Source organism: Felis catus, chromosome E3 (assembly GCF_018350175.1).
Source record: "Felis catus isolate Fca126 chromosome E3, F.catus_Fca126_mat1.0, whole genome shotgun sequence".
In the NCBI taxonomy this organism is placed as follows: Eukaryota; Metazoa; Chordata; class Mammalia; order Carnivora; family Felidae; genus Felis; species Felis catus.
In genome coordinates this window covers 1,979,395-2,002,560 of record NC_058383.1, presented here as the reverse complement: position 1 = coordinate 2,002,560, position 23,166 = coordinate 1,979,395, and the positions used below count along the sequence as shown (strand labels likewise).

General features: G+C 56.5%; 2 protein-coding genes across 4 annotated transcripts in view; one reads left to right on the top strand and one right to left on the bottom strand.

Moving 5' to 3' along the window:
- Positions 1-103: 103 nt before the first annotated feature.
- Positions 104-22,417, bottom strand: EIF3B (eukaryotic translation initiation factor 3 subunit B). Its single transcript, XM_011290505.4, has 19 exons — positions 21,937-22,417; positions 17,726-17,918; positions 15,402-15,521; positions 15,087-15,144; positions 14,809-14,937; positions 14,388-14,545; positions 11,681-11,812; positions 11,530-11,596; positions 11,104-11,150; positions 9,942-10,152; positions 8,608-8,680; positions 7,620-7,742; positions 6,107-6,185; positions 5,271-5,409; positions 3,408-3,533; positions 2,755-2,832; positions 2,358-2,466; positions 1,979-2,095; positions 104-1,363 (listed from the first exon to the last, which is right to left on the bottom strand). Exons 1-18 carry the CDS (start codon positions 22,349-22,351, stop codon positions 1,992-1,994), a joined length of 2,361 nt encoding a protein of 786 aa, XP_011288807.3. The 5' UTR covers positions 22,352-22,417; the 3' UTR covers positions 104-1,363; positions 1,979-1,991.
- Positions 22,418-22,727: 310 nt separating this feature from the next.
- The window catches only part of SNX8 (sorting nexin 8), a 69,360-nt gene continuing 68,921 nt past the window's right edge, over positions 22,728-23,166 (top strand). Inside the window, exon 1 of one of the 3 annotated variants that reach the window (XM_023246828.2) lies at positions 22,728-23,025. In XM_023246828.2, coding sequence (XP_023102596.2) covers positions 22,809-23,025 — 217 coding nt within the window. In that variant the 5' untranslated portion in view covers positions 22,728-22,808. The remainder of the gene's footprint in view (positions 23,026-23,166) is intronic. The other 2 variants (XM_045048083.1, XM_011290440.4) reach the window with 2 other exon arrangements.

Genomic DNA, 23,166 nt, shown 5'->3' with positions numbered 1-23,166 from the left:
AGGGGGACGCCCCGCCCCCACAGGAAGGATCAGGAACACTCTCTCCCTGGGGCTGGCCCTGGGAAACCCACTTCCAGAGCACGAGAGAGAGAAACAAACCAGGTGTTTCAGAAATTCTTTTATTAACAAATCACATAAAACAATTACAACTACCGAGTCGGAAACAGTCGAAAGTAAATTTTTTGAAAGATGTTAAAAATCTGTGAACATGATCAAAACATGAGCCTTTTCCTTCTTACCGTCACCAAATTAAAAAGCCAGGTCTCTGCACGCTGAGGCTTAAAGGGTGTGAGAGCCAGTAAGAAACACCGGACACCGTGCGCGGACGGACGTGACCGGGGACCGGGGAGAGCGGCCAGTGCCGCCTCGCAGCCGGGGGCGTGGGGTTGGCGGCAGGCGGCCCCAGCCCCCGAGCTGCTGCTGCCCCACGGACGACAGCTTCTCCTCCAATCCCAATGTGTCAAGTTCATGGGCACCACGGCCGTGAAAGCGCAGCGAACCCGTTCTGTGCGTTTTGACCCGGGCTCTCGGCTCCCGGAGACACAAAGAGGAGGCGCGGTGGAGTCTGACAAGGCACCAATGGGTAGTGGACGTTGCAAATCAACAGGGGCTGAAATTACGTGGATTTGCTCACTCCCTTCTCAGGAGAGAAGTCAAGTTAAATAGTCAAAGACGACCACGTGACGGCGGCTAAAGTGACAACTCCCACGAACAACTTAACTTGTAGGACTCCAAGAAGTCTAGAAAGGTCTTTCTCACCAGGTCAGACAAGTGTGGAAAACAAAAAAAATGCTGCAAGAACGGTTTTTCTGCACCGATCAGACCGATGCTTTAGTTTGCAGAGCTCAGCTGAGAAAACACAACCAAATCGGGAGGTGGGAGGGCCACCACCACAGGGGGAGGGGCACAGGAACCAAGTTCGAGGCCGGTGTCTACGTTAAAGAGAGGAGAAAGACAGCTTTTTCATACAGGTTTGTTTTTATTTCCACGCTCAGCCTGTTGAGAACCTAGCACAACCTGAATGGCGCGGCTCCCCTGTTTCCACGACACAGCCACACTGGCCCCCCGCCACGGGACAGGACGAGTTCTCGGAGGGGGACGGCTGGGCACGCCCCTGCCGCGCACGAGTCTGAGTAACAAACACTGGTGGCATGACTTTAAAAACCCCAAACGAGAGAAAAGGAAAGCGGTGCCTTGAAACCTCCCCCATGGTTGGGGACCGGGGGCTGAAGGCACAGCGACGTGTGGGCATGGGAGAATCCGGGCGCACAGTGTGGAGCGAGACAAAGCACAGGTAAAACGCAGGCATCGTGCGCACTTTCTGCAGAAGGACGACCTCATTCCAGCACGAGCCCCGGGGACGCTGCAAGAAGGATCAGGTGTTTACTCTCTGCCCTGCACCGCGATGACGAGACGGACATTAGCAAGGGCTTCTGCGGAAGGCGCGCCCCGACGGCAGGCATGGGGCGTACGATCTCAGAAGGCGGAAGGGACCCGAGGCTCTCCCACCTGATGCCAGAGATGACCAGGAGCAGGAGCCCCGGAAGGGGGGAGAGAGCCCCGTCCGCTGGCCGCCCCGCACACAACGCTGCCCTCGCTCGCCTGCCGAGGAAGCCCGCGTGTGCTCCGGAGGCTCCCATCTCAGACCCACAGGCCTGTCTCTGCTGGGCACACCGAGGCCTTTTCCCGGCACGCTGCGGCTGGCCTCCCTCCTCTTCCCCAGCTCCGCCTCTCACCCACGACCAGAGCCCACGTGAGGGGCACGTTCCCTAAATCCGGGGCTCGAGGTCCCGCCGTGTTCAGAGAAGAGCCCCACCTCGGACAGCCAGGGTGTGCACTTGACCCTTGCAGGTTCCATGAAAAGGGCCTGCCGACCCTGAGAACATGAACCTGGCTCTTTTCTCAGTGAAGGGACAGCACAACCCAAGAGACGGGCCCGCGTCTGGGTGTGGCTCGTCCCCGTCTGAAGAGGTCTTACCACGCTGCTCAGGTCACTCCGGATTGCCCAGGGGGATGATCTCCTCGGTGACAAAGAACTCGATGGTCTCCTCCTCCCAGTCTTCCACGTTGCTGTCCAGCTCGTCCGTGTCCACGCCTGCGGGGAGGGGAGGGGGGGGGAAGGGAAGTGACGTGGCGTGCAGATAGCCCACTCGGGGAGGGTGGGGACACGTGGGCATGTGCCCACGTGCGCCCACTCCAGCCTCCTCCACACAGGACTGTGCACGTGAACCTGTGGCCGTAGCAAACTGGGTTCTTTGACAGAAACACCTGACGCTTAACTGGAAAGCCCACACAAGAGGGAGAAAAACGTTTCAACAGTCCTGTCCTAACAAAACACATCTCCAGCTAATGGTCACCTCCTCGCAACTCCAAACGTTCATTTTTCTGCTCCATGTAGAGCTCCTGGGCCATTTTCCGGTATTTTCGGAAATCTTCCATCATGGTGCGTCTTCTCTCCACTAGTTCCTGTGCGCGGAAGTGGGAAAGTCACGGGGCTGACGGTCCCCTCGCCACGAGGACTGAGGTCGGCAGTCACCACCACCAACCAGCCCCCACCCCCGCCCCAGGACAAGAACGGAGAGCGCGCCCTCCTCCTTCCCCTCACACACACCTGGAAGGCCAGTCTGTGCACGTGGGCAGCGGACAAGCACCTCCCTGTCACCCCTCCTCCCAGGGCCTGACACTGTCCCTTCCATGTCAGAGAGGGACAGTGGCCGCCTGTGGCACTTCCCACAGTCCTAGGACCAAGCTAACCTTTGAGGCTTTGGATTGGCTCAGACGATCCTTCTGTTCAAAGATCTTGGAGTATTTCTTCAGATCCTTTTTAATTTGCTGAGACAAAAACAAACACAAGCCAGTCAGGATTTAAACATTCGAGGGGCACCTGGGTGGCTCAGTCGGTTAAGCGTCTGACTTCGGCTCAGGTCATGATCTCACGGTTTGTGAGCTCAAGCCCCACGTCGGGCTCTGTGCTGGCAACTCGGAGCCTGGAACCTGCTTCGGATTCTGTGTCTCCCTCTCTCTCTGCCCTCCCCCTCTCACGCTCTTCCTTTCTCAGGGCCTCTCGAATGTTCAAATCCTGACTGGCTTGTGTTTGTTTTTGTCTCAGCAAATTAAAAAGGGCTGCTCAGGGCCCCCCTCAATCCTGCCAGCATGGTTCACCAGCCCCCAGCACCTGCTCATCCCCTCTAGCTCACGCCAACGTCCACGGAAGGCACGGATGCGGCAGGAACGGCCCGAAAACCCACATTCACAACACTGAAACTATTCCCACTGGCTTCCCAGTGTTCCCACCGCTCTTCCAAAGGTACCCGAGAACGTCATGTTCCCATTTCCCACTCGTTACCGCCCCAGCAGCAGTGATGGAAAAGAGGCTTCCACGTTTCCTTGACCCCGGGGCCCCAGACCTTGATCTGGTCCTGGCTCAGGAGCGTGGGGGGCCGAGGTCTCCACAGCAACTGGCAGAAACGGTCCTTGTTGTTCTTCTGCAGAAGACGGCCTTGGAAAGTCCACAGCCAGTAAGCGTTGTCCACCTGCATGGGGGCAGAGGGCAAAGCGCTGCTCGCCACCCCGTCACAGCGAGACGCGGGGGCCCCTCACAGGGCCACCCAAGTCAAGCGCTCCTCCGACGGCTGTTTAAGAGCCAACAACTGACGGTGTGGTATCTGGAAGACAGCAGTGAATCAAAGATCTCTGCTTCTCGGGAGCTCACGCAGCAGGGGAACACCGTCAACAAACACGACAGAAAGCTACCCGCGTCACAGAGCACGGCGCCGAGTACCTACGAAGGGCGTCACGCGGCACTGGCTCCCTTACTGATACGCAATGGAGAACTCATACCAGAATGTACACTGACAAAGTCACTAAACACACTGTTCGGCTCGGCTGACATCTTTTCCGCGGCACCACCTTCCGGATGAAGGAAGCGGGACCTGAAGCTACATGCTGGCGTGAGCTGGTCCCAGATCAGCACTTTGGGAGCACGTTGGGATCTGACGGAGGGGCCCACGGCCTAAAAGATTTTTTAACGAGGCCCAAGGTGGGCCTCACGGAGACGGCGCTCAAATTTAGACACACGGCACGATCACCACGAAGTGAGTACAGAGCTTGTGCTTAAGACAGCACGGTGACATTTGCTGAGTCTGGGCTCCCAGAACGTTGTTCTTTTGTTAAACGGAATCGCCCGGATACGACCTCCTAGGCCGTGGACTCGCAGGAGCTGGTTCAACTCTCAGAACCTCCATTGATAAAAAACAGTAACTAAACAGAGCAGACGCTCGGCAGAGGCCCCCACCCCCTGCAGCTCAGGAGCACTGAGCCTGGAGCACTGCCACGGACACTCCAGCATGCAGACACCACGCGGAACGTGCACCACACACAGGCTCGCACACCCACGGAGAACGGCATTTCTCCAGTCCTTCAGGCTACCGACGTTCGAGACTAAGAAACAGGCTCCCTCACGCGTGCTTTCGTGTCCTCTCGGGGAGTCCCAGACCCCAGACCCTAGCCTCAGCAGCCTTCTCCCCAGGAGCTCCTGCTCAGACGGCAAACCGGGACGGAACAGGGACCACACGCCAGGGAACAGGCCCCTGCCCACACAACGCTCCACTCTCGGGAGAGGAAATGAACTCGCGACCAGCCCCCGAGATGGATTTGAGCCCGTGGGCGCACTGTGAAGACAATGCAGGGCGGGACGGGTGCCTGCCCACGGAGGAGGCCCGCTCCAGGCAGGGAGGAGCAAATGAGCCGCCCAGGAGGAGCCAGCTCAGTGCGCGCACGCTCCCAGGGGAGCGGGGGAGCAGACAGAGGCCGCCTCACCGAGGGCCCGGTGGGCTGGGCAGACAGGGCTCCTCTGAACCACAAGCTTCTTGAGCGTGGAAAAATCGTGCTGGGAAACTGTGTGCGCAGTACGGCACGTCCTCCCTCCACCTCCAAGCCACAGGACAGCGTGGCTCTGAAGTGCGGTGCAAACCACCCAACCCGATTCCCACTGGGAGAAGTTCCCCGGCTACTGTGCCAGAGGACGGTGGCCTGGGCTCAGGCCGCAGTGACCGTAAGACATCCGACTTGGGGAAGAAATCCAGGAATGCTGGCCGACTCACGCACGGCAAGGCCGGCCGCTCGGGTGCTCTGCTGGCGAGGGTTTTGGGGCAGTGGCAGCCGGACAGGGCCCCAAAGAGCAACTGAAAAATCACCGCAGGGCGACCCCGAGGAGACCCGGGAGGGGAGGAGGGTCTCACGCTGTGCGCGGGCTACCCGGGGCCCCGTACCTTATGGCTCCACCAGGACACAGAGGTGACCACGTAGCGTCCGGTAGGGTCCCACTCCACATCGGACGCCATGTAGTGCTCCGCGATGTTCATGACCGTACAATCCGAAGTGTCGACGAAGGCCAAGGCGCCGTTCATACTGGGGAGACAGAGCACATGGTCATTCCACACAGGTCGTCATGGCGCCTCGCTCCTTGCAGACTCCAGGGCAGGACACAGGAGAGCCCCGGGCATCCCCTACCACTGCCTGGCTGCTGAGGAGAACTAATCCAGGAGCCACGGCCCAAGGGTGTCGTGAACAAAGACAGGGGAAGTGCACACGGCACCTTGTACGCCTGCCAGGACTGCTTTCAGAGGAGACAGAGGCCAAAGCCCCCAAAACACCTCCAATGAAGTCAGAACACTGAACAACCGGAGCCTATTCTGCTCATGCGCTCCCACGGCTGCCGGACGGCCAAGGACGGGTGGCGGGGGGACGCCACCCGCCCCACGGTCACCCTGGACAGAGGCAGGCTCCGAGCTCACACAGTCCTCCCGCCAGAGGACGGGGTTTACACCAGGCTCGCTGCCCTGCCACCAAGACGGCTCACCTAACCGCGAGGAAATGACAACACTCGCATGTCCTCCAGGTGCACCCGGAACACACTTGCAGGACCGGTTCTGCCCGACCTGGGGTCTACCCGAGTCTGAGCAAGACAGGATGGTCCTTTCGTGCAGGACACGCGCCCCATCACGCTGAAGGGACCACTGTGATGGTTCCGAACCCGGAGCTTGACCCGTGAGGCCCACAAGCGTGGCTCAGGACACGCAGAAGGCAGCAGACAGTAGGAACCCACCTCCTTAGGCCAGCCAAGACGACAAACTGTCCCTGGGGGCTCCAGAAGATGGTATTTGCCTGCTGCTTATCAAACATTTCTGAAAGCAAAGAGAGCGGCTGTTAGAAGTCTGTGAAGGGGCGGGCGATGGGTTCACGCGGCCTCAGTGGGCGGACATCCACATGTGCTCCCGCCTGGTTCCTCCCGGAGAAAACATTTTGGAAAACCCATCGTCTGGGTACGTTTTTAAGTTACGACCTACAGTTCAAACACAAAAGTAAAAAGGAAATACCTTGAAGCTATGATACGATTTGTAGTAATATCTCATGTTCGGAGAGACCTACTTCCCAGTGAAACTGCACAGAGGACTCACCGTAAAAACTGTCATGGGGTCACGGGGTCTCCACACGAGGGCAAGAAACCCACACCCCCCCACCAGACGTGGAGACACATCATCACCAAGAAAGCCCAAGACCCACCCTTCAGGGACTCGAACACCTTCTGAACTCTGCAGTCACAAGTCGTTTGAAAGCTGCTACTTTGCCCAACACCCTGAGGCTCACATCCCACGAGGGGCCGGCAGAACCCCTGGAGAGCAGACCGTTAAGGCTCAGGCTGCACGCTAGGGTCTCTTCCCTGGAGGACGCAAAGTGAACCCCCTGGGGCCTGGTCCCGGCCTGCAGGGGATCCAAGGACAGGGGGCCCAGCGTGGACAGGGAGACGTGAGGAGGGTAACACCATCCAAAGGACAGGATTCTCAGACCAAACAAAGGAGGAACAGAAACTGTAAGCTGTCCTTTAACAACCACGCGTGTTAACAGAACACACACGATTGTCCCAGCATGGACATGCGACCTTCCAAGGTGGGTAACAGGGCGTTCAGGGATGGAAGGCACTTGGACGCTGGCCATTTGCAAACCTACTTCCTAACGAGACAGCGCAGATCTGGGAGCCCATAACGACTCCTACTTCGTCGTCTGTGGCAGGGAATTAATGACGCGGTCAGTTTTGCGGCTGCCACCGACCCACCCCGGAACGGTTCTACCACAAACACCACTGAGCTCAGGAGGTAAAAGCTGAGTTCACCGGAGTTCTCCAAGACAAGCTCTGCACCTGAACCATCAGACACCGAACCAACCCGCTGTCTTTCCTGCGAGGAAGCTGTGCACGAGGGGCCCTGCTGAGAGAGGCCAGGACCCTGCTTGCCTCGCACACAGGCAGAGCAGAGCATGGTGGGGAGGCGGGGCCCCCAGCCCAGAGACACCAGCTGTGGCTACAAGAGGGAGACCACCTCCACTCAGAAGCCCTCTTGTGAAGGGCCGGGGCTGGGAGAGAGGGCAGGGGCTCCCTCCCAGGGGCCAGGTCTTTGTGGGCTGGAAGCATGTGAGGCCTGAGCCGCAGGGACCCTCTCGGCTGTGGGGCGGCCTAAGCAGCGGTTCCCAGCCAGCCGAACACGCATGTGGAGCGAGGACGGGGCTCTGTCCCCAGTGCATATCCATCTGTCTGTCTGTCTGCCAAGGGGGAGGCTACTTACTGATAAGTTCAATCTTCCCATTGTTCTTCACGTGGTAGAAGGAAACGGATATCCGAGGAGCCTCCCCGTGCAGCACTGCGAACTTGCTCCCGTTGGGTTCCCAGGCAAAAGCTATGATGGTTTCTACAGTCAGGAGAAAGAATAAGCCCCTCAGGTCATGTAACAAAGCAACGTTTCCGATCAGGCAACATTCCTGCACAGTCTTTGCTGTTCAACCAGAGAAACACCCCAAATCCTTAAACTCACTAAAAGGACCACCTGCCAGGCCTAAGGACGAGCGTGCGAGCGACTCATGGGAGACTCTGGCCACGTGGGACCGCCACCGTAGATGCCCACCACAGCGGGGCCTGGGCCCGACGCCCAGCACAACCCGTGGACTCCCGCTTGCTGGAGCGCTCACGGGGGGAGGGCGGCCTCCACGGCCCCCCAAGGGCTAACAAGGCAGGGTGGTGAGCCTGTACCCACGTTCTCATTCTGTGCTCCCCGCCCCCTTCTCCTCCTCTCCGCAGCAAAACAGAGAACAAAAGTAGAACACCACACACGACCAACGACACAGGCTACGTTTCCCATCTAGAGGCAGAAACGGGGGATCTGAGCGGCTTTCACAGGCCCAGAAAAGAGCCCTAGTCAGCCAGCAACTTGTGGCTGCCAGTGGATGACCCTCCTGCTGCTGGGCACTCAGAGTGTCATGAAAATCCATTCCCGGCACAGCCTCTCAGCGGGAAACCGGCCGGGGTGGATGTGCAGAGCGACCGGGACATACTCTCATGGCAGCCAGAAGTGGGGACCGAGGCCAGAAAGGGCCAAAGGAACCCTAAACGGGCGGGCTCGCAGGCGGACAGCACGTACCAATCAGGGTTGCGAGTACCCTGCTCAGGTAGGGAGCCTGGGGAGCGCCAAGGCCGAGCGGGGGCTGCACGCGAGGGCCAAGACCGAGCGGGGGCTGCACGCGAGGGCCACTCGCTCACGAAGGAACAACGGAACTTGCCTTTCATTTCCACCACGTCGACAGGCACCTGTTTTTCCCTCATTCGGAAAATTTCAAAATTCGTGACAACGCCCTGTTCAGGAGAAAAAGAGGGGATGAACTCACAGAAACTGAAAACTTGAGAAACGCTTAAGAACAAGTCAACCTGGCGACCAACGAAACGTACACAGCTGGGACACACAGACACGTCAAGTGACTAGAAGTGCAGCCGTCACGACAGCACCGATGGAAGTGCACGGGCGCGGTCCCTGCAGGGGACAGCGGACTCCCTCTCTGGCCCACGTTCTGCTTTGCAGAGCTGCCCCAGGGTCACGCCCCTGCAAGGAGAGGGCCTGCATGCACAAGGTCATGCCCCTGCACGGAAAGGGCTCTGCACGGGCAGTAGCCTATCTGCAGAACTCCCACAGTGCCGATACCCACCAACGGGGCAGGAATGAACTATCTGGAAACAGCGCAATGCCCTGCAGCATCCCCCTGAGGCACTCCCGCGCAGAGACCCGGGTGCTAATTCCCAACAGCCAAGATGGAAACAACAAGCGCCCACCACAGATGAACGCACATAAGGGCAGCCGTGTCCCTTGGCCCTGAGCAGGCGGGAGGCACCGACACCTGCCACAGCCCAGATAAGCCTGGACGTGCTCAGTGAGGGCCGCCAGCCACGAAGGCCACATGCTGTAGGACTTCTTTCCCAGCAAGCGTCCCGGGCTGGCGGATCCGGACAGAGAGAAGGCAGAGCGGCGGGTACAGGAGCGCGCCAGAGAGGGCAGTGGTGCCGATGGGTGCGGAGTTCCTTGCCTTTGTGGGTAACAGAAATGCTCCCGAGTTCCGACCGTGGCGACGGCCACATGAGTCAGTGAATGTACCAAAAAGCCACTAACTGTGCGTTTCGAGGGCGAGCGCTACAGTGCAGGGACTCAGTTTCCAGGCTGTTTCGTAAAGAGGAGCAGAAACGCTCCCGTCGGGACGAAGAACTCATAAATGATGCAAATAAAACCAATCAGGGAGCAGAACTGCGCCCAGCACGCTCCTCTTTGTGCTTGAGAAAGAAACGGAGAGGACACACTGGCTTCCCGTCTCCTGAGAAGGCAGGCCGGTGCCCGGAGACAACACTGCATCCCCGTGACCTGTAAACTGTGCCCACAGGTCTCCTGCACCTCAGTGGCAAGGCAACAAGGGCTCTAGTGAGGACACGCCCGCTAACCACTGCCTCTACCTGGCGGGTCTGAGAGTGACCCACGAGCTCGGACAGAGACCGCGTCAGCAGCTTCAGCGGGGCGGGGGGAGGGCCGGCTTGGAGCTGCAAGGCACGGCCTCTGCTCGGGGCGTCCACTCACCTGGGTACCTTTCGGGGTCCTGTCCACTTTAACGCACAAGTAATCTCCGTTTTTTTGCCAATGTAGTTTGCAATCCACCACATTGAAGAGATTCCTGACCCTGATCTCCTGTCTGGTAGGAAGCTGCATCAAGGTCACCCTGGCCGGGATGTCTTTGTCTTCAGGCACCCAGAAAGCTATGATGTTCCCACCGGGAGACCAAGAGAAGTCTCTGCAGAACGAAGAAAGCCGGTGTTGTCCAAGGACCGGCAGGCCGCCGACAGGAAGGAAGCGCGGCGGACACGGGCTCACCCTCCAGGGCGGCAGCCCGCCCTCCCCGAGAGCTGGTCCCCTGCCACCCGGAGCGTCACTGCACTCGCTGTGCCAGCGGGGAGAGACGCTGGTGAGGCTCCCGGCCGCCACGCGGCAGACGCCCGAGCCCCGACCTGGCCCTCGGCTACCACAGCTCGCGGCTGCAGGGCGAAGGGGGGAGCTGCGGCCTCCGGACCCCGAGTGACGCCCGAGACTCACTACGGTGCTGAAGGGAAACCCCCGCAGAGGGCGCGGGACGACCCCGAAGCGAGAGCACGATGCCCCCCACCGCGCAGGCACCTCCAGGCCAGGCGCCCACACGATTCGCCAGCTCAGACCCACAGAGTCTACCATTGCTGTTTGTTTGCGTAGAATCGATTCCCGGTTTAGTTTTTATCATGAGCCACAGCTGTGCCCAAGAGCGTTCAGGTCCCCACACCACAGGTGCTCCTCCGCACACGGGCCGCCCCCAGAGCGCGCGTGCTCGCACACACACGTGCCTCCCGGGCAGCTCGCCGAAGGCCATCGAACCGCTGCATGGACCACAGAGCGCATGGAAGCCCTTTCCAGCCCCCTCTAGCCCGTCTCCCTTGAAGACTGCAGCCCGAGGTTCCAGCTCCAAGGCAGGGACAGGACGTCTGGCTAGAGCCAAGCCTGCGCCGCCCCCCGCCCCCCCCAAGAGTCGCCGGGCATAAGGAGGGAGAGTGGCCGCGAGGCCTGCACCAACAAGCAGGCCCGTGGGTGATAGCCAAGAGCCTGCCGTGCCCCCTCGTCTCCAGACCAAGTCCACGCCGCCTCCTCCCGCTGCGTGAGTGCACTGGGCCAAAGGGGGAAGCTGGCTAAGCCCCACCTGGTGAGCACAGTCACTTACTTTATACCAGAGATCTTCAAACTCTTCTTGTCCAAAAGACCCATAGACTGTGGAAAAATGAGGGTCACAACGGAGTCAAATCACACTGTGGTCTCCGTGACACAAGCAAATTTTCAGAGAAAGCAAACGAGGTTCTGGAATGAGCCTGGCATAAACCCGGCGGGGTCACGTAACAAACTGATCCACCGACAGCAGCGAGGCACCCATCTCCGAGGCCCCTTCTGTTTACTCCCGTCCCAGACTCCTGGCAGCAGCAATAGCAGGGAGACCCCCAGGGACAGGACGGGAAAGGCGCCCCCAGCTCCCCCCCAATGCTGCATAAGGACAGCTGCTCTCTCCGTCCCCCCAACCCGTGACACAGGGAAGCAGGCGCCCCCAGCAGCTCCCGACGGAGCAGGGCACCGCTGAGGAAACTATGCTACTTACGGGAGTTTCATAGATGCTAAGCGTGTCGAGTGTCATTCTGGCAAAGAATTTACCATCGTGGCTCCACCTAAAAAGAAGGACAGAAGTACCGGGCTCTGTCAGGAGAAATGGCCACGACGAGGTGGCCGCTGACTACCCCTCATTTACTCACTTAAAAATAGGCCAATGGGCTGAGCTTTCACAGTGGAAGCCCCTCTTCTTCTGCCCGGTCAGGATGTCCCAGATGATGATGGCTTGAGGATCGTCCTGAGTGTCCATCAGGGGGCTGAAAGTCACCAGATACCTGTAATGGAGCAGACCCGGTTTAGAACCCCCGCCACCGTCCCACCATTCGCCCTGGAGTGCCAGGCTGTGGGCGGATGAGGTGAGCATCTGCACCCAATGGGCCTCCGCTCCAGGTAGCTCGAGGCATGGTGAGACTTCCAGACGATGCAGTCGGGGCTCCTGCCACCAGTACTCACTCCAAACCCCAGAGCTGACCCCCTCCGGGGCACAAGGCACACAGTCCCTCCTGGACCAGGCCACGTGTTTCCCCACAGAATCAGAACAAGAAAAGACGCAGCAGATCCCAGACCGAAGCCCGTGTGTGTGCTCCGGGAGGGGCGGGGTGCCGTTCCCCGTGCTCCTTGTCGAGGTCTGCCTGGGACGAGGAGGGGACCTCAACAGCCAGCCACGTGTTTCAAAAGCAAGCACACTTCTAACACCACTTCTGCGCCTGGGGCTTCTCACTCACCCAACAGCGGGCTCGTCTACACCCAGGGCACCGCCTCACCCTGCTTACACACAGTGCAAGTATCTGAACAGACTGCTCGCTCCCTCACAGGACCCAGGAAAGGCAGAAACACTCGGCGAGGAATGACAGCAACAGGCGCCACCCAGGAGAGCCTCCTGGCGCTCAAGACGCTGACTCCCTACGAGCAGTGACGCTGCAGTCGCTCCCTACGAGCCATGAGATTCCCTCTACAGACCCACTCCACACACCTACAAGGCGGCGTGACCGTCACGCTGAACTACGGAAGCTGAGCACTGAACTGAAAAACACCCCGGAGGGCTGAAGCGTGCACTCGCCGACTCCCGTGAGCGTCTCACGTGTCATGTGCTTTGCGGAGCACCAGAGATACAGCGATGAGTAAGGGACGGTCCAGGTCCGGTCCCCGAGCAGACAGACACGTGTGTCTACACGCATAAACCACAAGCGGATACGGGAAGTCTAGAAGGCAGGTGGAACCCACCGCCGGCCGGACCGGGGCGGCTCCTCCGCGTACACGCCATGCGGCGCGCGACCAGGGGTCCCCGCGTGCACCACTGCCACAATACAACGTCACGTGTTATGTACCAAACAGATGCAAAGCGGTTGTGAATCTTGAGTCCTCCAAGAACACGCTTTGTAAACCTATCTTACCAGATGTAAGAAACATCGCGTAGAAACTTCCGTTTACAGGAAACACCGAGGTGGAGGGGACCGGTGACGGGACAGCTCAAGCCAGTCATGAGACACATCCACCCAGCCCCATCTTCCTCAGGGGCCACCATCAAAGGACAGCACAGGGAGGGCGTGAGGGCAGGGTAATGGGCTGGGGCGGCAGGAGGGCTGAACACACAGGCCCTGCCCCTGGTTTGAACAACGAGCTGCAAACGACAGCGATGGGGGAGACCAAGGGGGAAACCGCAGTACGCAGGGCAGCAGCAGCAGTTAGGGAAACGTCGGCGCTGCAGGTGGGAGAGAAGAGCCACGATCACTAGGGAAGGACACCTTTATCTGGGCTGACGCACTTCCGTAAAAACACCAGCATTTCTTCAAAACGCTCAAGATCTCTTTTTTGTTTTTCAAACATTTTGAGAAAGAGGAAGAGAGAAAGAGAGCACACGCGCACGAGTCAGTGGGAAAGAGGCAGAGAGAGGTGGAGAAAGACAATCTCAAGCAGGCTCCACGCTGTCAGCGCAGGGCCCGATGCAGGGCTCAAACTCAGGAACTGTGAGATCGGGACCTGAGCTGAAATCCAGAGTCGGACGCTCAAACGACTGAGCCACCCAGGTACCCCAATAGCGAAAATAAATTTGAAACAGATACAGCAAAGTTATAAATCGTTAAAGCTAGAGAATTAGCACAGGGATGCTACCGAAGTATTCATGTTAGTTTTCCAGCCGTGAGAAATATCTTCTACCAAAAAAACTCAGAAAGCAAACCAGGTAACACAGAGCCACGTCTCAGGAGCCCTGGGACACCAGGAACTGTCGTGAATCCACAATGCACTCAGACCATGCGGTAAGAAGAGGGGACACCACAGGTGAGGCCCAGGGAGAGCCCCGAGCAGGGGCACAAGGTAGGAGAGCGGGGGGCATTCTGGGCAGCAAAGCCCTGGACGGACATGAAGGCCAGGCTGCGGGAGCGGAGCCCGTGAAGCTGCCGGCGCCCCACCTGGTCCCGCAGCCCTCTGCCATCTGCCACATGAGGAAACGCCGTTCATAAGAAAATTCCAGGCAGGGTACCCAGCCTTGGACTAGATCCTAAACCGAAGGGACTCAAGTTTTACAAAGAACATTACTGGAAGAAATCGGAACACAGCAGGACTTCACTGAAAGCAGCAGATCAACACTACATTTCCAGAAGGTTGCAGCGCCACTGGGGACACTCAGCTAAGAGAATTGCCTACCCCTAGAAAGGGACACATCAACTCACTCCCAGCGGCTCCGGAGAAAGTCAGGTGTGTCCGCGTGCACAAATGACACAGCGGACACCAGCAAACGCCTCCCAGGAAGTTCCCTGCTGCAACACTTCCGCCAAGTCTGGAATTGCTGCAAAGTACGTTTTACGGTAACCTGCAGCGGCCGGCACAAAGCGAGGGCACATCGCTTACCTCTCACAAGGCGAGAAGTCAATGAGCTGAACCCCCTGGTGGCTGAATCTCTGGATCTGTTTGAACTTCTCTCCCCCCCAGAGAGCTATGCCTCGCTGGTGGAACGTGGCCAGGTAGGTGCCCTTGGGGGACCAGCGCACGTAGGTCTCTGTCCATCTCTGTGGGAAAAGTCAGGGCCCGTGTTAACACCAGCGCGGAGAGCCGGCACAGAGCCTCCCGCTCCCACGAGGATTTACTCCTCGGACTCTTCGCTGAAAAACACGAGACGCCCGCTCACGTCTCGGGGCTTATTCCAAAACCAGAAGAGCGGAGGATGTCGTGGCGACGGGTGATCTCGGAGAAGAGGACGTCCACCCGCTCTGGCCCCCAGCTCCCCGCTAAGGAAACACAGAGGGAGGCCCCGCGGGGTGGCCACGCTTACCGCTCTCTCCTCGATGGAGACGGGGTCCTTCACGTCGTTCCAGAAGATAGAAGTACGGTCCCCACTCTCAAAGATGACACTGTACTGGTCTCTGCACTCTGCCTCCTCGAGCCAGTAACGCAAGTTTCCCTAGAGAAGGAACCCAAGGCAAGGGACAGAACACGTCTCATCGACCGTGATCGGAGCCGGCCCCCAACTAGTGCTCCCGGAGGTGGGACCGACTCGGCCGGGAAGCCACCCCTGCTCTTCCCAATCGCGGGCGGAGTGCACCCAAGTACCAAGTCTTTGAAGGGCTGTTTCTCTGGAATATCCCATTCGTCGCTGATCGTCATATACCTGCAACAGAGGAGCTGCCCTTTAGGAACACGTGGCACGACTACAAGGGGGGAGGGAACAGGGTGGCGACTCCGTGGGCGGCTCTCAGCAGCAGGCGGTGTGTGCCCCTGCCCCCCACCGCGTGATAGTGGGCGAGGGGTGCTACCGGCCAGGAACATCAGGGGTCGGGACGTGCCCGGAGAACGGAGCTCCCCGAAAGGCTGATGGCACCACCCCAGACCCGCTGAGCCACTCACGCCTGTGGAGCCAGGACTTACTTGTCAAAGTCAGTGAAGAGATTGACCCTGAACGTGTGCTGCTTGTCCAGCTTGTAGCCGTCTGCATTTTTCACGGCATCCAAGGCATGGGCAGGGGAGGCGTATTCCAGGAACGTATACCTGAATCAGGACAGAACATCTTGCAGGAGTGCGGCCTGTAAGACCGGGTGGCCCGTGTGCCACTTACGAGCACCCGTCCACCCGACCAGTAAATGCCGTCAAGGCCAATGACCCGTCTACCACCACATCCCCGGGGGGCAAGCTGCCGGCGGTGGTTCCTTAAACGCAAACGAAACCCTAATGGGAGATCCAAAGTCTAACGCCACAATCACAAATCAGAAAACGATTAATCAAAACGTTCACTAGCTTGACCGTGGAAAGGGTTTCACAAATGTACATGTGTCAGAACTTATGACGTGACCCACTTTGAGACTATACAAGTCTATTGTATGTCAACTTTCTCAGTAAAGCTAGGGAAAAATCCAAGAACGGGATTAGTCTGATACAGTGTATTAAAAGCAAAATGATAAAGACTTTCAGAGAATGCTTCGTTTTAACACCTACAATACAAGCAAGCGGGGGTCACAAAGGTCGTTATTCCACCTAGTTTCTGAAGGAAACAGCGTTAAGGAGCATTACCCATATTTGGTAGTTTCTTAAAAACAATTTCTTTTAAACTATCCAAGCTAGGGGTGCCCGGCTGGCTCTGTCGGCTGAACATCTGACTTCAGCTCAGGTCATGATCTCCCGTTCGCGTGTTCGAGCCCCACATCAGGCTCTGTGCTGACAGCTCGGAGCCTGGAGCTGCTTCGGATTCTGTGTCTCCCTCTCTCTTTGCCCCTCCCCTGCTCATGGTCTGTCACTCTCTTTCTCTCTCTCTCTCTCTCAAAAATAAATAAATGTTAAGAAAAATTAAAAAAAAAAACTACCCAAGATTTAAAAAAATTAAAAAATAAAGTAAAAGTAAAAATAAAACTATCCAAGATAGTTTCAAAACTACCGGAATTAAAAAACACAGTATCTTCACTCTTCACGTTCCTATCCTGTAAAAGACAATTTGCCTACACTCTCCAAGACCAGTATCATGTGAAATTTTAACAGAGAAGGTCTGACACAAAAGGTTTTCTGACACAGAAAACCTCGTATTGAGTTTGAAAAGCAAACTCTAGGACACATACCATACGCTACCGTTTTTAAAAGATGCACTATTTTAAGCAACAGTTGGGGGAAAAAAAAGCTGCTAATTAAGCAGTGGCACAAGGCTTTCACCTAGACTGTTAGAAGTAACCCCATTTCAGAGACGTTACCATGTGAAAGAAAAAAAAAAAAAAAGCTCATCTTAGAATCAACAGAATACCACATGTAAAATTTTCCTGAAATCCTGCCAGCCTCCTATCTGTTGGGCCCTTCATCCAGGATGGATCACGTCAATTATCGTTCTGATGGCAGAAGACTTAAATCCCGGATTCTTAAAACATTTTTTTTTATAAATTTTTAAAAATGTTTTAACTTTGAAGAAAGAGACAGAGCACGAGCAGGGGAGCGGCAGAGACACAGAATCGGAAGCAGGATCCAGGCTCTGAGCTGTCCGCACTGAGCCTGATGTGGGGCCCGAACACACGAATGGCGAGATCATGACCTGAAATGAAGTTGGCCGTTTGGGGCGCCTGGGTGGCGCAGTCGGTTAAGCGTCCGACTTCAGCCAGGTCACGATCTCGCGGTCCGGGAGTTCGAGCCCCGCGTCAGGCTCTGGGCTGATGGCTCAGAGCCTGGAGCCTGTTTCCGATTCTGTGTCTCCCTCTCTCTCTGCCCCTCCCCCGTTCATGCTCTGTCTCTCTCTGTCCCAAAAATAAATAAACGTTGGAAAAAAAAAAAATTAAAAAAAAAAAAAAAGAAATGAAGTTGGCTGTTTAATGCACTGAGAGACCCAGACACCCCTAATGTTTATTTATTTTGAGAGGGAGGGGGAGGGAGGGGGAGACACAGAGGAGAGAGAATCCCAAGCAGGCTCTGCACTGTGGGGCTCAAACTCATGAAACCGTAAGATCATGACCCGAGCGGAGATTAAGAGTCAGATGCTTAACCGACTGAGCCACCCAGGTGCCCCGCGAAGCTCCGATTTCTTAAGATTTAGCAAGCAACCCACGATATCCAAACTCAAGAACCACGCGGATCTCCTTCTCTCTGTGTAGAGACCCCAGCCGAGGGTGGCTGGGGCAGAACCACCAGGTGAGGCGTGCACCTGTGTGTCCACAGCGACTCCCATACCGCCCGACGACAGCCACAGGGCATCAGGGACCAAGACCGTGGGGAACGTCACTCACCCTTTTGTCTTTCCATCCTCCTCTGGATAAAAATCGTTTGTGATTTTCCCAAACTTGGAAAAAATTTTATGGATGACGTTTTTGAGCTTCTCCAGCCGGTCGGGCCCCACCTGAGGAACATTGTCAACCACGATCACCGAGTCAATCCCATCCGCCTCCTGCGGCCGGTCCTTGAGAATGTCCCCCAGCAGTTCTGTATGGGTGGAAGATTGGACCAATGACTTTTTTCTGATGAAGGCAGAACATTAATATGCTAGTTTACCACACTGAACGACTTCCCTATACAAAAATGAATCCTCTAAATGGTTCCACTGTGAATGAAAGAAATACTGGCCCTGGGTTAACTCAAAATTTAAACTTAAAAACATTAGGAAGATTTTAACTCTTCATGTTCCCCCTGTCTGATATGTCCATTCGTTTCTGGAAATAAAGGAAGATTTTACTTAAATCAACATTTTAAAGACTTGAAGAATGCAGAAGGCTAACCAAAGACGGCCTCTCTCTAGGAAAGTGGGGTAGGAAACACCCGCAGTAGCCTTCCCTGACCCACCTCCAACGCGAACCCACTAGCAGGCACCTTCCCCACGTCCAGTTTAAGACAAAACGAACAACTAGCACCCGGTACTCCCTATGTAAAACAGCCGTGTACGCTAGGAGGCTAGAAAATCCACGGGCTCTTGAGAGCAAACAGCAATGCCCCTTACGACTGAGTGTCCCCGACCGCATGAAATACCTCACAGGGCGCTAGGGAGACACCAGCCGTTCAGATCCGTAAATGCTCAGGACTGTGCGTAGCACGCCATAAGCTGTGTGCGTTAACCGTTATTTTCTTAACTACACTCAGAAACTGAAAATGTTTCAAGTTCATGTCACCTCCCTTTAAAATTAAGATCATAAAACCCAAACCGTAAGCACTCAAACATGTTAGATTTGCTTCATTTCCCTAAGATGGTCGGCTAGATCACGAGAAAGAGGACAGGTGTAGGAGGGCCAGGAAAAAGACGCATTTGAGGAACAGACACACAGGTGTGGGAGCCATGGGCGAGCAAGCCGGGCAGGAGACAATGCTAGCTGGGCGCTGACCGCGGCTGTCCTACCCGAGGCCTGCATCTGGCTTCGACGCCTCTTGACCATGAAGCTCCTGTAGCAATAAAAGGCCTGACCAGCCGCTGGAGGGGAGCATTCAGAGGTCAAACGCAGCATCAGATGACATCTTTGCAACACAAATTCTGCACGAATCCTAAACCCGATTAGTTAGCTGGTCTACAAAGTTACAGTAACAGGCACTGGCTGCACTGGGAGCTAAACCAGATCAAAGCTGCCATCAGAGCGCACGAGATGAAGCTAGAGCGGCAAACCCAGCCCGAAGGAGAGCAGGAGACAGGAGGCAATTTTACACACCCGAGGAGGAGCCGTGGCTTTCCCATGTGTCTCCCTGGTTCCTGGAACCTAATCATTACTCTGTTTTGAATTCTACTCTTAAGAATTTCAACATGCTGAAAAAGATACGTGTCCAAAAATATCCTTTGCTGCATTTCATTCTCAAAATTTAAGACAAATTTTTCTGCACTCTCGTACTGGAAATTTTCGATAATTAAAAAAAAAAATTCAACTTTTTCAAAAAGGAAAAAAGTCCTTTAGTTTCAAAGCAAGCCCCTGTTATAAACAATCTCTAATTTCAACACTTACACGGGTGATATAAAAAGCATTGACTCTAAAAAAAGAATTGCCTCTTATTTCCAAAGAGGCAAAAGTTGAGACCAAGAGAAAACAGACGGAAAGAGGCAAGTCAGTCACAGCAGAGGGAGACACCTTCCCTGGAGAGGCCAGAGTCAGCTCCTCGGGTCGCTGTTAAAGCTCTTACCATACAATTAAATATGGCCTGTTTAGCCTGATCTGAATTTACAAGGTTTACAATAAAAAGCTCAGCTTCTACACAAACTGTGGACTCCTTCCCACAATCTTTACGCGTCTAGCTTACAGGAATGTGCCCATACACGGTAAGGAGTACACACGGCAACTACACGCTGAAGGGACACCTCTCCTTCACCATCACCAGTGCCCACGCCCACGTCTGGTGACTCTTGCCGTGTGGAGTCCCGATCCGGCTCCAGGAGAAACAGAGACAGGCAAATCTCAAAACTAAATACCAAACATAAAGATAAATGCTATTTAGCGAGCCCAAAAGAAAACATGTGGAGTTCAAAACTGTCACATACTCGTCTGGCCAAGCAGCAACAGCAGCAGCAGCAGCTGCGCGTCTGAAAGGATGCCGCGCTGGCAAAGCCGCTCCTCAGTCAGGAGTCAGGATGGCCCAGCTGGAGCTTCCGGCACCTCCCAGAGGGCTCTTCCAGGAGACCCTGTCCGTTTTCACCTTCTGCACCTCAATGACCCCACGGGGCAGCTCTTCTCACTAAGCACAAAACGTCCTTGGACTACTGACCACAACCAGATGGCCTCAAGAAATAAGCTGCTGGTGTGCTCAGTTTTAGTTCCCTAGGACCAGGGGCCTCGCAGGCCACTCTGGGGACAGTCTCAGGACCACAAGGGCCCCCAAAGGCCCTCCGGGCAGTCACCTGGCCTGGCTGGCTCGTGCTCACGTTAGTCCTGCCACACAACCCGACTCTGGAAATGGTCCACGTGGCAGAAATCCTGCGTGAAATCGACGTGCTCAACGCTTTTTAAAAAATCAACCGCAGAGTAAACACTCAGAGGCTCGAAATGAGCTTTCGAACCAGAACTTAAACTACAAAATACAACTTGGCGCAATGGAAACAAATGCCAGTCAGGGCAGGAGAGCGTGGCAGGGTCCCGGCAACGCTGCCTCCTCGTAAATTGTCAGCAACCTCTCCCACGGCAAGGAGCACATTTCCTCACAGGTAAGGGACTTTCGCTGGGTCAGCAGCCCAAGTGTTCACTGCGGTGGCCTTTCCTCCTGTTCAGGCTAAAAGATCCCTTAAGAGGGGGGGCCTGTGTGGCTCAGTCGGTTAAGGGTCTGACGTTGTGCTCAAGTCGTGATCTCGCATTTCATGGCTTCAAGCCCTGCGCTGGGCTCTGTGCTGACAGCTCACAGCTCGGAGCCTGGAGACTGCTTCAAATTCTGTCTCCTTCTCTCTCTGCCCCTCCCCCACTCACACTCTGTCTCTCTCTCTCTCTCTCTCAAAAGTAAATAAACATTAAAATATCCCTTAAGAAATAAAGTATGAGAATAACGACAACAGCAGGTAACTCCTTAACGTTAGGTTTAAGTTAAAAGTAAACGGTGCTGTTGGTTCCCTAAGTCGTCGTCTTCGTTTTACTGGAGATTCTTTGATTCTGACTCAATCTCCGTGTGATGGGACGCGAGATCTCAGAAACAAAACAAAACAAATTAACATGACAACATCTTATTTTCTTGGCGTGCCCTTAGCTACTTCCTCGCTCTTCTTTCCCATTCTACTATAACGGACAGGAATCCACTGATGTGCTCTGAGCTCGGACAGTTCAAATGGCTAAAAACAAAACATAAGCAAATAAGATTAGGCACTACAGACGTCACTTTAGAAGACAAGCTCTCAGGCAGGAAGCAGAAATACCTGCAAACTAAATCAAGATAAGAAGAAAAGTAAAGCTACAACGAATGACACTCCACCCTAAAAATACTATGCGCCAACAGGACAGGCGTCTGCCTACAGACTCAGAAAAGAGAGAACCGGACAGGAATCTGGCAGAGTCAGCCTTCCAGTCCTATTAAGACTCTCTGAAGGCAGAAGCGTCTGTGGAGCAGGGGCAGAGGAACCCAGCTCTGTCACAACTTGTTCTAAGGGACAGCATCCCATCAACCCCAAAAAGCGTCCCCATGAGGTCTGGCTCAGGCCTTTGACAGGTGTGGCTCATCACTCAGGGCACCCAGACCTGCAGAGAGGGAAGTGTCACCCAAGATAGTGCGGCACGTGCACTGCCCTGCTTTGCTGGGCCCCAGATGCCATACACGGCCACGGCTCCAGCTTGCCCACTGTCCATCATCACCACCCTCCAAAATCCAGGTTTGAGTGCAACCGAGCGGCTCCCCAGCGGTCTCCGGTCTCCTGGCCCCCAGCCCCGCCCCGCCCCGCTTTATTCTGGAGAGAGAACACACGTAAGGAGATCCAAACGCTCCTAGAAACCCTTCCCTAGGCGGGGGACTACAAGTGGAACGCGGGGACGACCCACTGCCTCCCGCGCCGCCTCACCTTCCTCGCTCACATCGTCCACGAAGTCCTCGGGGTCGCTGAAGGAAGGCTCGTCCGCGCCGCCGTCCTCCCCGCCCGCCCCCTCGGACCGGGCCTCGGCCGACGCGTTCCCGGCCTGCTCCGCTGGGGCCTCGCCCGAGGCCGGGGCGGGCGCAAGGGGCTCCTCAGGAGGCGGCGGGGACGAGCCTGGAACCGAAGCCTCCCTCTCCTCCCCGTCGGCCGCGGGCTCAGCCAGCACTGCGGGCTGCGGCCCGGTCTCCGCGTCCTCGCCGCCTGCTGCCTCCTGCGCGCCGGGCCCCGCGGGCCGCGACGACTCCTCTCCCGGGGGCGGCGGCTCGGCGGCCGGCTGCTGCTGCCCGGGCTCTGCCCGCTGCTCGGCCGCCTCGGGCGCCGCCACGTTTTCCGCGTCCTGCATGGGCCCGCCGCTGCCGCCTCGCCCGGCCTCGCCGCGCTTCCGACTCTCCCAGGCCGCACTGCGCGGCGCCCGCCGCCGGGCCATGTGCATGCCGCGGGCCGACCCACGGAGCTCGGGGAGGGGGGTGTCCACGCCCTGATAATCGTAGGATGCCCGGAGGAGGTCGGGAGCCGCAAGTGTTTCTACGGGGGACCACGACAGGGCTCCCATGACAAGCATGTGCTTGAGGCGCGGCACCACAGCTGCTGGGCCCAAACCACAAACTCACTGGGAACCCCAGCCCCCCCCGCCTGTGGGACAGGATGGTCCCGTCCAACATGGCAGCCACTCCCTTCCTCCTCCCGTCGGGCTCTGCGCTGAAAGACTACACTATCTGTGACGCCGCGGGGAGGCACAAGGAACCGGCTTAGTCACCGAAACGGAACACTTAACTCAGAAGTATATACTGGAAAACACTATGAGTTCAACAAGCTATCTTGGTTGTGATATCTTAGACTTCCACCAGACAAAGCTTCGCTTACATGAGTTAAGTTTCCCTTTCTCCGTGATGGCTCTTAGAGTCGTCCACTGGGCAAAAGAATGGACGTTTCCAAAATATAAAAGGAACTTCTGGCGACCAAGAGGTGGCCAGTACTCCTGGAAAGACGGCTGTCTGGCACGATACCAAAATGAAGGCGAGTTGCTTTAATTACTTATGCCCAAGCCAATGGCGGCGGCGGCGGTAATTCCGCCTTCCCCCCCCATTCCGAGGGGCACCGTGGTTCGGCCCGCGGAGGCCTCCGCCCTCAGACGCGCGACGACCCGGGGGCGGGGGG